Source organism: Falco peregrinus, chromosome 6, assembly GCF_023634155.1.
Source record: "Falco peregrinus isolate bFalPer1 chromosome 6, bFalPer1.pri, whole genome shotgun sequence".
Taxonomy (NCBI): Eukaryota; Metazoa; Chordata; class Aves; order Falconiformes; family Falconidae; genus Falco; species Falco peregrinus.
In genome coordinates this window covers 55,373,884-55,390,704 of record NC_073726.1, presented here as the reverse complement: position 1 = coordinate 55,390,704, position 16,821 = coordinate 55,373,884, and the positions used below count along the sequence as shown (strand labels likewise).

The window sequence follows — 16,821 nt, the reverse complement described above, 5'->3', positions numbered from 1 at the left end:
TGCTTCATATTAATTTAATCGAACCAGTAGTGTATTTGTTCATTTCTGGCAAACAGGCATGGGCATTACAAGCATCTGACTCACACTCTGAAGGATCAAAACTTTTGTTCTTATGTGTAAAAACAAATGTTGATGTGACAAGAGGAAGAGACAAAAAGGACAAGGGTTCAAGCTTTGTGAGATGAAGTGTTGCTCTTCCTAAGAGTTTGATCGATGTTTTAGAATTACAGAGTGGGTTTCCTGATAATTTTAATTCATGTGTCTGCAGGGAAGTTTCTCTTACCCATTGAGGCATACTTGTGGAGGTGAAATTATCCCTGCATTAACTCCTTCAGTTGTCTCAAGCTAGTTTCTGGGGTTTCTGCCTTATACCTCTTCCAGGTACTGACGTGATCCCTGTCATCACAGTACTTGAGCACTTTTCAATATTTGTCCCAGAAACATCCTTGTGAGGCAGGGAAGTGCTACTATCCCCATTTTTAGACAGAGAACCGAGGCACTGAAAGGTCAAAAATCATAAAGGATGTATTTAGCAGATCAGTCACTTGAAACAGGGTCCCAGTCCTTCCTCCTGTTTCGTAAGTGCTCTGCCTCTGAATCATCCTATTCCTCTGCACCCCTCTTGAGTGTTAGTACCAGTACATATTTTGCTAACACAAAGCCTTCCCTGGGAAGCATTAGTAGGAATATGTGTAGCTCTCCATGAGTGCTGCCTCCTCCCTCACAGACGAACCACTGTGGGTCTCACAGGCTGCTCAACTGCATGGAGAGTGGTACTCCCACCTCTCAGATGTGCTCCTATAACAGCTGGGCTCCAGCTCAGACCAGTAACACCAACCTATGCTTCTGTCCTTGCTGCAATAGATAACTGCTTTCTTCCACCAGTGCCCTGAGGCAGGCTCTCATCCCAGGGTCACTGACCTGTCCTTCTCCCTGTTTTTGTTCTGCAGATCTGTTGTCACTCATTGACCATGTTTCACCTATTTTATAACTACCAGCATTCAGGCCATGCTTTCCTTTTTGTACATGGACTTGCCCTCCCTCACAACCAAAGAACATGTGACTTGCTCTCACATGCCACAGACTTGCTTTGCCTCTAAGAACAGCTTCTTTCCTTTGGAGCAGAGGCCTCCTTTTTAAAAGAAAAAAAACCCAAACATATTTAAATACAATATCAAAACCTTAAAAATAATCCTGTAAATATGTAAATAAATAGAACACAAACACATCTCTCATATAAATCACAACATCACAGTTCTCAGCCTAGAGAGGTTTCTTCAAAAGGGATTACAATTTCTGGCCCTGCTGTTTCACCCTGGGATGATGAGCCATCCACACAGCCTGTCATATATGGACCTGCTTCCTTCAACAGCCTTTCCAGATGTACCTTGGTAATGGGACTGTACTTCACTGGAAGCTGGCAGCTGCTGGCTTTTTGAGGGTAGCCCAGCCCTTTTACCACTTACAAATTCATATGTTATTTACGAATCAAGTTCAATCAGCACTAGGACTGCAGGGATTTCATCAGCCTCCTGACCCACTTATTTTTTTGCTGCCTTGGGGAAGCAGAGCCAAGGAGATGGCTGGAGAAACATGGGTCTGAGGAATGGCCACCTACTCCTGCCATTAGGCTTTGGGATCTGCTTCTGTCTACACAATAGTCCGTGTGTCCATCATATTCTCCAACTTTAATCAGGTGGCTGCTGTCGGTGGAGTGTGCGTGTGTGTAAGCTTTAGCTTCCGATCAGGAAGGAGTTTGTGTTCAGATATAGGTAAGGCACATGAGAGATGTGATCATCTGTTTGGATTAGCACCACCAATATTATGACAGCAACAGGTAGCAGTGCTAATGGTGACAATTAATAATGTAATGTCTCCAAGACCAGTTCGTAACTATGGGACAAACACTGTTTCAGCTGGATGGCCTTGGGATCTCAGCAGTTGTTTTAGCACCCAAGTTGAGTCTCCTCGTGCATGGGGAAAGCTTTGTCCTGGACTCAAGAAGTTCACAGACTTCATCCATTGCCCTGGTGCAGGTCTCAAGGTTGGCAGCCAGCTTCTGGATTTTGGCTTTCAGCACAGCCTGGCTCACTTTTGTGACCTCCTTTGTGTATTCTGGCACGAGGAAGCTGTGGGAGCCGCAGAAGACCATGAAGCAGACGGAGTTATATAGCAAGATGGAGGCCCTCTTCTCCGACTGGCACAGTGTGGGGTCCCCTGGGCCCTGCCCCCGGCGGAGGAACTCCAGGCAGCCAAGGATTTCCCTCATCTGTTTCCGACAAGTCATTGCGATTTCCTGCACCTTCTTCACCTCCCGGGAATTGCAGAGCACTAAGGAGAGATCGGAGGTGATGCTGACAGCCCCCCCAGCAGTGGCCAGGCCCAGACCCACAGCGGATGCCAGGAGAGAGGCTCCCAGTGTTGCCGGGCTCAGGGACAGCCCCACAATGGCTGTGACTGCTCCCGCGGCTGTCAGGGTGCTCCCGCTGATGTTGGCAATCAGGGACCTTTTGCGGAGCTTGCTGAGTTTACGAGCCGCCTTGTGAAGGTGAGCAATCTGGCCACGTAGCCTCCGTCTCTGATCCAGCAGTGCTGTGTGGAAGTGGTGTGTGGGGTCTAGCATCTGGGGGAAGGCAGCACCATTTCTCTCCATGGTCTCTGTCCAGGAACAGAAAAAGCTGGGTTGGGATTTATGTTAAACCCCCCCATGAGACATGCTCAGCCCGGACCACCATTTCAAGGATGGCATCCAGCCAATTTTTTTTCTTCACTCAGCTACATAAAGGGTTTGCTGTCTGCACACACATACACACTCACGTACACACACACGTGCACGTACGCACTTGTACATTAAATTACCATATTCCACTGTAACTTTCAGACAGAGGAACTCTTGAATGTTTTTCTTGTTCCCCAAGAGGACTAAAATATCTTAAGGGCTGGGGTCAGAGGTGCTGTTGTTACTACCTCTGTGAAGACACAAAGTGTCTCTTCCAACCCTGAGGACAGAAATTACCTAGAGATTGAGTGACTCAGTTCCCAGAGTAGTAATGCTGCCAGAACTACTCTGTGGTCCCCATGATAAGATTCAGAGGATCTGCAGTATTCAAGGGCATCTTTCACAAGAAAGGCCATGCACTGAGAGGGTGAAAGCCACCCATCCCAGGCTGCTATTTAGGGGTCATTTCCCATTAAAGAAGGACAGAGGGAAACTGCTGAGGGGAGTCAACGTCTGTTTTTTCCATCTAGGAGGTGAGAGGCTTATTGATGCCTCAGATGGGTATTGTGAACATCCTTCCTTTCTTTAAGCCTAAGCAACTCAAGGTCCTGCAGCATTTTTTTTCCTATTTTAACCTGGTCTGCACAATGGTGCGAACCCTTGTTCTGTGGTGCTTAGTCCAGCCTGAGGTGGTGGATCTCCAGTGACAGTGGCAGGGAGGCCTATGGACCTTGTTTAAGAGGTTCATAAAGGGCACACCAGAAAAATGAGCCCACTTTCAGCGCACGCTCCCTTGGGGATGGGGCAGTAGGGGAAATACAGGCACCTGTGAATAGAAACTGCCTGAAAACCGCTGGCTATGGCAACCTTCACTGGCAAGATAGCAGGAGAGTGTCTTCCCTTCTAGAAGGTGAATCTTCCGGGTTTTGGTGCTAGGCAATTTCTGTTTGCTCTCTCTGTTCTATGTCATGTCACAAGGGTAGAAAAAATATTCTACTAAGTATTTGCATAAGGCTGCAAAGTGCTTTACAAAGGAAGCCAGCATCCTTAACACTGCTTACATATACAGCAACTGGATGAGGGAGGCAACAGAAGTGATGTAGCATTGCCTGTTGTCTGGTGGGAGCAGAGCTTTTGTGCTCCACCGCACTGCACTGTGCACAGAGCTGTGCTGCCTCTGCACCTAGCAAAGTCTAGCCATAGAGCTAAGAAGCTTTTTGCAGTCCATAATGCCCTCCTAGCCAAAAGAAGTCTCTGCAGCAGAAAAAACCCTGTCCCAGAGCAAATTAAACAAAACTGTTCATTGCTGCAGCCACCTTTGCAGTTCTAAGTCTTCGGTGGTGGTGGTGCCTGATCCCTCACACGGACACATTGCATAGTTAGGATCCTTGGGGATTTCATTCTGCAGAATCCTTGTGTTTGAGAAGGAGGAAGCCTCCTACCATAAAGAGTCTTTCCATCCCAAAGTGTGTAAGTAAATAATTCTCACGGCAATTTTCTTCCCTTCTGCTTGTCCTAATCCATCTCACACAGAATCCTTTAGGACCTACCCCTATGCCATTCAGAACAATGACCCCAGTCTCTTTTGGTATCATCAGGCCATTTGAGCCACTTAGTACATTGTGCTTTTCTTAGCTGGAGGCAGTGTCCTCTCATTTTTTATGCTATAGTCAGAGATTAAGCTGAAAGCACAAGGGCTAACACTAAGCTAAACGGATACTGGCATTGAAATTAGTAATGAGTATAACATCAATAACTTAACAAGAGATCAATATGATGATCATTAAATACATTGATTCCTGTAGCCTCTTAACAATTTGTTCTGCAGATTTTCTTGCTGAGAACAGTCTTAGGTAATAACAGTGATCATCTCACTTGGTTAAAAGAACAGTCATTCAATATATAGCATAAGCTGTACAGTGATGCATATCTTTTGAATATACTGATTTATGCCAGCGTAAAGGAAAACAGAACCAACTCCTGCTCTTAAAGAAAAACCTCCCCAACAATAAAGGCATACATTGCTCCAAACCTGCAAATGCTTTCCTAATATAGTACTCAGAAACACTTGAAAAAAACACTGGTTCAAACTTACCTTTAGTTTCCAGCTGACCTCCCCAAAGACAAATTTGATCTGTTTCTGGAGGAGACCAATTTATAGCTCCTGTGGACCAATTGCTGTGATGGGAATGCTTTGCCTCATACTGGGAGTTTGCCATTTCCTGCTCTCCCTTGTGCAGAAGGATGTGACATACTGGAAAGTGACCTGCGGGACAGCGAGCACACATCATGTTCAGGAAACGATCCCTGCAAATGAACATTGTGTGTTCGCTTTTCCTGAAGTGTAGGGGGAAAAAAATTTTAAAATCTCAGCCTATTTCTGGTGCTGAGCTAGTGCAGTCATTCCCCCCAGGGAACAGTTGCCTTTCCTTTCCCTGAAATAGCAACTGACTTTACTCTGTGCTGGAGCTGCCAATTGCTTGATGACTGAAGAGTCCCCCTGCCACATGTCTCGAGCTAGTGGAACCTCAGTCAGGCAGCTACTTCATTCAAGGTCAGTTTACTTTTGAAATCCCAGTTCTTTGGGACAATCGTGTGACTGGCTGGAGCACAGCAGTGCTGTGCGAGTGCTGCAGTGGTGCTCTGCTCGTTAAAAGGGAAGCAGCTCTACAGCAAGATGATTGCTCTGAATTCCCATCCCTTCTCCTTCGGAGTAGGTAAAACCATGCAGCATCCTGCAAAAGGAGTGTTCTCCCTGTGTTTTTGCTGTTTCTTACCATGGACACCATGGTAGTTGAGAAACAACCGTGTTGTTTTCCTAAGGTGCCTGCCCAGCCACCAATGATCAGAAAGAAAGGGTCATTGGGGTGCCCTCTTTTGCTGCCTGCTGTTTCTTGGCAGTTGTGCCCACATACAGATGTGGCCAGAGGGAGGAAGTGATGAAGGTGGTGGGGAGGAACAGCCTAAGTGACACTCCTGGCGCTGCTTTTCACACTGAGCCAGGGCCGGCTTTAATCAAAGACAGAATCTTTGGATGGGTTCAGGAAAAAAAGGATTTTTTGGTGGCACTAAGTGGTGCAGCACACCTTAGACCAAAGTAGCATGTGTCCTTATTGACACAGGGCCTGTGGTTGCCAGATATCAGTTTTGAGCAGTTCTGCTTGAAGATGGGCCATCTGTTTCTCTTCAGGGCTGTTTGTTGACAGGGAACCTCTGACTGTGCCCTAGTGTCCCCCTGGTCTGGCTAATCTGAAGGCTACCTAGCTGTCAGTGAGTGGTGAGGCTTTACTGTTGAATGTGTGAGGTGCGTAGCCACACAATTGCTGGAGCTGACCTTAGGAAGGAACCAGGACTGAGAGGCAGCAGGCAGGGAGAGGCGAAGGCTAGGATTATTCATTGCAATGTCAGCTTGGCTTTAGATCATCTTAAAATGACTGTGAAACAGTATATCAAGTGTTTTGTCAGAGGTGGGCCTGCACGAGATGGCACATGAATGAGTAAACAAATAGTATTGAAGAGCTACTTTAACCTGTCACAGAACTGAAAAGACAAAACATTATTTTGAAGGTGCTTAAATAAGCAATCTTGGTCAGATGCACTTTGTACATATTGCATGTTGACAGGGAGGTACATTTTGACGCTGAAAGAAACTGTGCTTTAGCCCTTCCCTTTGTTTTAGCAAACATATGCTTGAATTGGAGCCCCATCTGCCTTGGTGAAGGTTTGCAGTTAATAGACACAAGAGCTCTTTCACACATTCCCAAATAGAGTATGGGTTTTTATGTAACTGCATATGCATTAGGACTTGTGCCATAGAGGTGTCCTTGTTAGGACAGTGAGTTTTGTTAAAAATGAAATAACACAGAAAAGGAAAAAAAAGGGTCTAGAATGAGCCCAAGATGACACTTCGAGAGCTTTAGTTGTTCTTCTTCCTTTCTCAGTGCTCTTCTTTCAATATACTCAGCTGCAAAATATTGTCAGAAACCCCTGTGATGCTCAGTGCGTGGGCAAGGACATGACTAAATTGCAGAAGAGACGGTTAACTCTTTTTGTAGTATTCCCTCATAGAGTTTCCTGCATCCTCAAAGACCTGCACTTTACGCAGGATGAGACGTTCGTCTCAGCCTAGGATAGTTTCTCACAGGGATCATCCCTGGGCTCCTTCACCATCTAAAGAGAATGTTTCCCCATAATCCACCCCAATAATGAGGTGCATACCTAGAAAGTAAGGACTTCCCACCACAAACATCAACTTGATTCTGGAAAACAAATGTGTATTAGAATAAGAAACACTGTTTCCTAGGGAGTTGTCCTGCAGCAGTATGCTGTGATCTCGTTTTGTCCCTACCGACACTTTCACAATCACCCCTTTGGTGAGAGTGCTGGACTTCTCTCCCACTGATAATTACAGAGACCCCCTCCAGCAAAGATGAGCAGGTGGAAATGGAAGCAGGATGTGAGAGGAGCATCTTCTCTGACCGCCTCCCAGGGACTGAAAGACATTTGGCGCCATTAGTGCCACGGTCCAGATGTAAGCGCATCTGATGAGTTACCATGTAGGTCCCAGGGGCCTACCTGGAGTGAATCTTAGCTACCAGGTACATCAGGACTTGTGGGCCAGGTTTGACCTTCACTGGGGAGTCCTGTAAGCTAGCAGAGGCCTCACCATCCTGCCTGCTGTACTCTGTTACAGTTTCATCATTCTTGATCTGTGAAACACTCGGGCTTGAAGGTGGAAGAGGCACAGCAGGTGTTTCACAGCTATCCTGGCCAAAAATGGTCCCTTTGCTCCACCCTTTCCCATCTAGCCACATCCTTTTGCAATGTGCAGAAGCCAGACCCACGCAAAGTCTGCCCTGAAGGCATTTTGTGGGAGCAGATGACCAACAAGGGGAAGGAAGGATGTTTTATTACTTCAGCTCTCTTCCTTCCAGTGGATTTTGGCAGAAAGGACTGATCTTTCTGCTCTTGTCCTCTCCAGCAGAAAGCATATATGGCAGAAGTGTTTATTCTGAAGCTGTTTGGAGCTACTGCAATATAACATTTGAACATAAATGTGTAACATTTGAAGCTGGAGTTTCAAAGATACACTTCCTTTATTAACATTGTTTTGATCAAATAATTGAGTACGTTTGAGTAAAATTACATTCAAATTTAGTCTTTTTAACAGGGAATTTCTGTGCTTGGTATTTTCGCTGGTTCCTGAGGCTAAAAGGTTTTTTTTTCCTTTCTTTTTCCTGTGGTCAGTTGAATTGGTGACAAATTTTAACTCTTCACAGCAAGACACTCGTTCAGATTCAGTAGGAACTTGAATAGCCCAAAACTGAAACAAATAAAGCAAATTAGATCAGAAAAGGCTGCATCAGCTTTTAGTAACCTTACCAGTAGATCCAAATTAATTCTTTGAAAGCATTCCAAAATGACACAGGCTAGTTTGGGCTCTGGTCACCTGTGCGTGTGTGACTTCAGTTAGGTTTGGAGAAAGCTACAAAGAGCAGGGCAGGGTGTGGGGAACAGGACAGCCTGTGGGATGCAAACATCTCTTATTAGTTCCAGTTAAGTAGGATATTAACCAAGTGCATTGACTGTGCCTGTACCTGCTTTGTGAGCAAGTATTCATGTAACAAAGATACCATCCTAAAGTGCCTTGTCAAAACACTGCCAACCAGTGTCTGCAGAGGTCAAGTATTTATTTAGTCATGGAGCATGGATTTCTGCAATGAACTTAAACAGATCAGCTCATACTGCCATTTGCTACTTTTAATTATATGTTTCAGTGCAGGCTGTATGGCATAAGTCTCTCTTTCTGACACACAAAATGCCAGCTCCCCGCTTGGCCCATATGCCTGCAGTCTTGCCTGTGGCACAGCTGGTGTGAGTGAGTGAGGCCCTATGCGTGTTCTGCTCAGACCAGTGCTGCTGGAGGACTTTTCTCTGCTCAGTGTCTCAGCAATTGCAGCAGCAAAGCACAATGAGCAAGTCTGGCTATCCATACCCTCAAGCACTGCAGAGAATAGGGAATTGTTACCGTATTTCCAGAACTGCAAAGAAACCTAATGGCTTCCTGAAAAGTAGAAATTAGGTAGCCTGGTTCCTTGTGGCTCTTTTCCTGTGGACTTCTTGATGACTGAGCTCATGTTGCAACAATTCTCTCAAAGGAAACAAGAGTCTGGATTCTTCTCACCTACAAAAATACTTATTTTCGTGAAACTTGCAAGAAGTCGCTATCTTTGAAACCTTAACTGCTTCATCAAATTCTGTCTGAGACTGCCCAGGAAGCTCAGAAGCTACTGATTAACAAAACTTCCAACAGCCCTACTTTGTAACCCCTATTTCTGTAGCGAGCCAGGCTAGAACAATCTCTGTGTTCTGCCACCAAAACACAAGGCACAGATGTCCATGTTTTCTTATTCCCCTTTGACAGTGTGAATTTGGCAGTGTTTAGCCAATCTTTCATTGCATGTACTACACTCTGATCTTCCCTCTGCCAGGGTGATGTCCATGTCCTCCAGTGCATGAGGAGGAGCTGCTGGTGCGGAAGCCTTTGGTGGCATTTCTGTACCGAATGCTGGTGGGTCTGGGCAGTGCTCCCAGGACCACAGTTTGAACAAGAAGGAAAAGCAGCTCAGTTGGGAAGCATGGCACCAGCAGCATGTCTTAACCAAGAAACTAATGGGCTCAAAAGACTCAGGTGTAAATCCCCAAATCTAGTCTTGGGAGCATTGGTATATGAGATTACCGAGTAGATATAGCATTATTTAGCTAGGACATTAGAGTGTCTGTTTCCATCAGGCAGCACAGGATAGAGCTTTTACCCGGCTCCCTTATTTGCTCCCTGCTAGTAGCAGTTTGTTGTATGGGTTAGTGATCTCTAACAGAGACATTCTCACTATCACTTGCTCCTCAATTCTTGCTCTTAATCGCTCTGATAAGGCCATTGGTGAGGTAACAAGACTCAGTTTTGAGGCTACCTAGAAAAACTCTAAACTCAGAGGCTTGAGGGCACAAAACAACAATTCAGTAATCAGTCATGGTGGAGGGAAAGGCTAGGAAAATGTACTTTTGGCAGGAAAACTGGATTTGGTATCATCCTGTATTTGCACAATGAAACATTCCTGATCCTGTCTTTGTACTTGTCACTGGCCAAGGCCAGAAAGCTGCAGTGACTGGGTTCACCCCACATCCCTGTGCGCTTCTCCACTAGCTACCCAGGTTGTGGCTGGGCAATGCGATTTCAAATGTGCTAAAAATGTTCTCTGATATTGAACCAAGAATGTAAAAAATCAAAACAAAAAATCATGAGATGACACAGAGTCTCAGTGCATTGGCATTGTCTGATCTAAGTTTTGTAAAGAAAACAACTTTTTTTACAATTTTTATGAATGCTAGTATTTCTTTTTAAATATATGAAAGAAAAAGAGTTTTAGAATTTTTTTAGAATTTGTGCTTTTACTTGATCTTAATTCTTCTCTTACTTCATCAATTTAACCAACTATTCTATTGTACATAATTTGTAGCTAGTCAAGAGATATATTTCATATTCCTAACAATACATGAGAATTTAATTGAAAAATAAGTTAGATAAGAGAAATGGTAATCAAATTTAAGTATTGGACGCAGACAGATTTGGACAGATTGAGGCTGCATTGCAGGTCTGCATATCAGTTCCATACCAGTTTTACCAATGATGATGACTTTGCGTTGGGAATATTCAGCTCAAAAACCTCAAACTTTATAAAGTTGGATTTAACTTGTCCTGGAATAGTCACAGTCACGTGTCGCTGTTACATTCCTTCATCATCAAATAAGACCATTTATCCACAGTCCTTACAGAAACTAGTCCTACATTTCATGAAGATGAACCAAAACTTGAAAGTTTTGAACTGTGATGAAAGACCAGATCCTGGACACCTCTGGAACACTTGCAAGACCCATTGTGGGGGCTTTGGTTTTGTTTGAACTATTATTAATTTCATATGGTTAAACTTTTACTAACAGGATTAAGGTTCAGCAGAAACATTCCATTTGAGAAATGCACTGTGATGAAAACAAAACAATGAAGTTCATTATCTTGATTAACTCTCCCATCTGGCACTGTAGAAACATGACAGAAACGCAAGAGCCTAAAGAAGTCCAACTGAAGTTGAAAACTTACTTTGAAATTCAGAGAGGGGTGCACCTCGCCTAATTTCAGCCCTCTTCAGAGGTTCATGTGGAGCCAGTTTATTCACTTACTGAAGCTCCCTCTAGAGCCAGGAGAAGAATCAGGCATACCCAAAGGCTGGTTCAGTCCATCTCTTTTAGACACCTGCTCTAGAATGTCTGACTTATTATAGATGGCAATTCTTTATCCCTCTCCTGCCCTGTTCGATGTCCCCCAAGTCTGTCAGGTCTATGCTCCAATTTCAAATGTCCTGTCCCACAGAAACTGTTCTAGGCCAAAGATGGTCCCTGTAAAACCCAGCACTTGGTGTCCTGCAGTGCTAGTAGAAGATGCTATTGTGGAAGAGTGTGGGTGGCAGTGATACATCCCTGCCTGTCCCCTACAATAACAGGCCCCTCTTGCCCACGAATTTATCTGGTACCTTTTGACCCTGCTGACACCAGTTGTCTCCACTGCCTGCTGCAAGCATAAAGCCCAGAAGTTCCCAGTTACTCATGGCATAAAGAACTATTTTCTTTTGCCTGTTTTTAGCTAATGTACTCCTTCCTTTCATAGAGTAAGCCTTATGCTACCTGTGTGGGATCAGGGAAAGAAAAGACCATGGCTTTGATGATCCTGCACTGCACGGTGCATGGCGTGTGGCCCCTCTTCATGCTTGTGGGTGACAAGCTGTCAGTCACATTCTCAAGATTAGCAGAGGACATGTATAAACCAGACATGTACAGAAGAACACAGGGTTTTGCAGAGCTGCACTTGGGAATGCAAAGAAAATGTGTGATGGATAACATTGATGCATCACAGTCCTAACGGTTTCTTCTAGGTCCAGGGAGTCTAAGATTCAGTTTTAAGTGGCTGAGTCTGAACTGGAAAAAGCACCATTTCAAATCATTATTATTTTTGTCAAGTCAGGACTTTTATTTTCAGGTCAGGTCTTCCATTCTCAAAATATGAAACTACAAGGTGATTCCTCTTGGTAACCCACCAGGGCTGGGAAAAATGATCAGAAACATTTTGTCCTATTGCCAGTGTGCTTAGAGAGAGGGAGAAAGGGAAATGCTTCCTCACTAAAGGGCAGACAGATCTTTTTCTACCTTTGTAAGCATTAACTTTAACGCATAACCTGGTATGAGGGCCTCAGAAATTACTTACTACACATTGTCCAGACCTGATCAGAAAGAGCAGCCGTCAGTAATATAAACCTCTTTGAAGGGAAATTTGTGAAAAGGGGGTGGTAATCTCATGAAGGAGCTGAGGGCATCTTTCAAGCACGGCACCAAATCTGTTAATGGGAGATCTGGCAAGAGCAAGTCACCACTCCTGTGAGGCCTGGGACCCTGCGCTTCCAGAAGAGGAGAAGCTGGCCAGCTGCAGAGTCAGGATGTGATGGGGACGGGAGCTTGGTGTTTATCCCAGGCTCCTAGTTCAGATGTGCAATGTGCCTGAGCGCTCTGCTGCTCAATGTCCCTGAAGCAATTTTATGACACTACAGGGATGATCAGCAGATGCTCTTGGCCCGGGGTGGATTTGGCCCAGTTCCTACACCCTCCTGAACAAATGATCAGGACATGGGGGGGAGGAAAGGAAACCTGTGAGAGAAAGTGCTTCCCTGAATCTGCAGATACGCCCTGCATGATTAGCAGAAGGCATAAGGGCAGGGCTGAGTGACTGTGTCATTTGCAAACACATGCAGTTTAAAAAAATACTTTCTAAAAATGGTGTTATTCTGGGAAGCACAAAGACTTGCAGTGGTAGTAAACCTCTCTGGTAGTGTCTGATCAAATATAGCCTTTGAAAAGATCAGGCAGTGCCTCTTTTTTACCAGTTTAGTAATACAAAAAACCCAGCCCACCCCAAAACCAAACAAAGTAAGTGTCCTGCTTTCATTTGGAATAGAATTAATTTTCTTCTTGGTGGCTGGTGCAGTGCTGTGTTTTGGATTTGGTGTGAGAACAATGTTGATGGCACACTGATGTTTTTAGTTGTTGCTGGGTGACGTTTATACTAAGTCAAGGACTTTTCAGCTTCATAGGCCTTGCCATCTAGAGGGCTGGAGGGGCACAAGGAATTGGGAGCGGACACAGCCAGGACAGCTGACCCAAACTAGCCAAAGGGATATTTCATACCATCGAACATCATGCTCGGTAAACAAACTGGGGGGAGTTGGCTGGGGCCAGCTGATCGCTGCTTGGAGACTGGCTAGGCATCGGCCAGTGTGTGGTGAGCTATGGTATTGTGTAGCACTAGTTTTTTTCCCCTTCTTCCCTTTGGATTTTATTCCTCTCCCCTTCTCCTTCCTTTTCATTATGATTGTTATTATTGATGATGATGATTGTTATTATTGTATTGTATTGTATTATTGTTGTTGTTTTATATTATTTCAATTATTAAATTGTTCTTATCTCAGCCCTCGTGTTTTATCTTTTTCCCAGTTCTCCTCCCCATCCCTCTAGGGACAGGAAGAAAGAGCGAGTGGCTGCATGATGCTTGGTTGCCACCTAGGGTTAAATCACAACAGTAAACAAACAAATGAACACAAAAGATATTTCCTTAGCTATTCTTTGATTTTTTCTAACCCAACCCAGACACAAACAGTAGAGATACTTGGCTTTTGGGCCTAGCTGAGTGGGGCCTAGGACAAGAATTACAGATGACAGTAAAGCTGTTTGCGTCTCCCCAGGCTGCATGGAACCAAGATAAACCCCGTTGTCACTGAGGGCAACTCAGAACAGGTTCTGCCTTACACTTGCTTCTCGCTGCCAAAAGATGCTCTGCTGGCAGCTGGAAATTGCTGGGGTAAGATGGGGAGATTCTTCTCTGAAACGCTCAAAAAGGTATTTTCAAGGAAAATTCTTTAAAAAACATCTTAATAGCAGCATTTCCTTTGAGCTCCACGACATTTGGAGCTCTGGGAAAAGGGAAACTCTAAGCTGCACCAGGGAATTATTAGATTACCAAGGACCACTCTTCTGACTCATGCTTAATAGTCCATACAAGTACTATGCGGAAGAGAAGCTTGTGTGAAGGCAATCTCCTCTTTATTTCCTCATAGGCTACATGTGGCTACATGTTTAATTTAGCTGTCAAGATAGCTTTTCCCAGAGTATTTTGTAGCCCGTTTCCTCACCATGTGAGCTCTCCCATTCATGCTCCTTAACCCTTTCCTGATTAGAGGACACATCCATGTGGCTCGGGAGGACTTCTCCAGAGGACAATCCTGGAGTAAGCTGCCAGACTGACATATGTCATTCCCAAGTGCATGCAGGGTCTTATGACTCGTGCTTGCTCCACACCATATATACAGAACCCTTTTCTACAATGCATGTTCCTTGCAGTATCCCAACAGGGCCCTTTTAGCACTCATCCCATCACCACTTTGTGCACACATGCTAGATCCAGCATCCAACTTTCCAGACTAACTCCCTGTTTTGAGACACAAGTGGGGAAGAACTGGGGCTGGAGGGCCAAAGGAGTCTCCCACTACTCTGGGAAAGGACACGAAGATGACAAACTTCACAGGGCACATGGGTGGCTCCTAGGAAAAGCGAGAGTGGGATGCCTTGTCATGGTCACTTTCAGTACCTGTGTCATAGTGAAAGGAAGGAGAAAAGCTTTGGATGCAATGTGTAAGCTCCTGGGGAAGAAAATAAAAGCCAGAATACCTGTGCTACCCTGCTGCTGAAAAGCTCCTAGTACACTGCTTGGGATGAGGGAGGGACATGGATGGTGGTTTCACAACCTGGCTAAGAATAAGGTTTCTGCAGGATCCGGGAACACTTCTGTACAGCAGAGCACTTGCACAAGAGGTATGGACCTCATCTGGATCAAAAAAGAAACGGGCTTCTGGCTATGAACATGCAGGAGGTTGTCAGTGAGCTTTGTAGCTGAGGAGTAGGGGAAAGCCAACCAATGGTGACAATTTTTAGGACAATATTCCCAAGGAAAAGAAACAGCAAATTCTGTAGCCTATAGGAAAAAATACATCAGGTGATAGCATAAAACAAGAGGGTTAGCATTCAAAGAGAAGACCAGGGAATGAAAACAGTGCTGTGATTGTCTCAACATCAGTGCTTCCATCCTGGGAAACAAGACAGGAGCACTGGCATGTTTTGCAGATAAGGCAGGCACTTTGGAAACATTCTTTTTAACAAAGAAGCTCAAAGGAGCAGCTGGGAAGATTAAAACTTCACAGGTGGGTGAAGATGGATAAAGTGACCATGCTGGAGACACAGTGGTAGGGCTACCACCCACCCAGAAAGGCCTGAGAAAGGGGAAGATGCTGGTACTGATAGCAGGAAGGAGGGTTGAGAGTAAGAAGGCATCATTCAAAAAGCTACAGGTGTGTCTCAGTAAAGAACACAGAAAAGAACATAAACTCTACCAGATTAAGCATAAAAATATAACTCAGCTGTCCATAAAGGGTTTAGAAGATTAGCTAGTTAAACAATCAAAACGAGCACTAAACCCTCCATGTGTCACAACAGCAGCCAAAAATCTTGCCTGAGAACCTGCCAGACTATAGGACTCACGGTCTGTATGCCTACTGGCTGTACCAGATACACTGATTGAGATATAACAAGATTCAGAACAGCCTCCTGGATAAACACGGTCTTTTCAATAATGTCAGCATAGTTTCAGCATGCAAAGGGAAGTCCTGTGTTACAAAGATCTTGGAGCTGTTTTGTCAAGGTCAATTAGCATGTGGGGAAAAGTGATCTGCTTGATATGATCTGCCTGGATTCCCAAAGGCTTTTGACAAAGCCTCTCTGAAAAAAACTTTAAAGAAAACTCAACAGTAGCAGGATAAAAGGGAAAATTTAGCATGGATAGTTATTTGATAGAAGGTTGAAAAAAGCATAGGACTGAATAAAGGAAGGTCACTAGGGAGTTCTGTAGGGTTCTGCACTAGGATCTGTGCTCTTTAACAAGTTTCTAAATGATATGGAAAAAGGGTGAACAGTGAGATAATGGGGTTTGCTGACAATATGACTGGCCAAAACACTGGTGTGGTTGTTTGTTTAGAGAAGCTTTTATTTCAGTGAATATCAACACAAATGCAATGTGAGATTGGTGTCCACTAAGTATCATCTTAATCCATGTTTGCTTTTACAGCTCAGGGTGGAGGTGAGAGGATAAAAGATAAAAAAGGTCATTGGAATCACATAATTCAAACTGGAACCCTTTACCTAGGCTTCATTCAAGTAGAAAAGGTTTCCAATAGGTTAATACAAGATGCAGTGTGGAGGACAGTCGCTGGTCTGCCATTTGCTGCTGCTGCTGCTGCTGAAAGGAAGGATGCTTTCTCCTGGAGCATCCCCACCTCCAGACACCCCAGACCTCCCTGGACTGGTGTTGTGCACTGTGGTGGTGCCATCAGATGGCCATGATCTTAGTGGAAAGTTTCCTTCTGTACCTCCCAAACATTGCTCATATAGGTACTGCTGCTCACATCCATACTGAAATCAGTGTTTGGCAAGGGATATTTGGCTGTTGGGATGGCCTTTATGCCCATCTTGAATCAAGGCTCTGAATTTGAAAAACCTGCTTTGGAGACTGGTTGTGGACTCTGCCTTTAAAGACAAATGGTATTCTTGATACCTAGATCAGATTTTAATCCAAATCCATGTGACTAACATTTCTTGGATGCTCCCCTCTAGACTGGGTATTATTTTATATTTGCAGCACATCAGAGATTGAGTGACCATACAGACCAGATAACATTGTGTACTGAACTGGTATAGCTCTAGAAAAAATGTTTTCATACTTGAAGCAGCTCTGCCAGCTTGAAGAACTGGAACTGGGCAGAGAGGGTGGTATGGCTTGTTATTAGCCCTTGCTTGAACATAGTGCAGTCAGGGAGCTGGATCAGGTCTCAGAAACTAAGTATGTTGCTCTATTTTGTGCCTCTTTACAGCAGTGTCTGAAAATGAGCATCCTTCTT

At 44.5% G+C, this 16,821-nt stretch overlaps 1 protein-coding gene across 1 annotated transcript; it reads right to left on the bottom strand.

Moving 5' to 3' along the window:
• On the bottom strand, positions 1–4,910 carry APOLD1 (apolipoprotein L domain containing 1). The gene is made up of 2 exons (XM_027786676.2): positions 4,815–4,910; positions 1–2,658 (listed from the first exon to the last, which is right to left on the bottom strand). The coding sequence occupies exon 2, from the start codon at positions 2,651–2,653 to the stop codon at positions 1,913–1,915; it is 741 nt and encodes a 246-aa protein (XP_027642477.1). The 5' UTR covers positions 2,654–2,658; positions 4,815–4,910; the 3' UTR covers positions 1–1,912.
• Between the last annotated feature and the right edge of the window lie 11,911 nt (positions 4,911–16,821).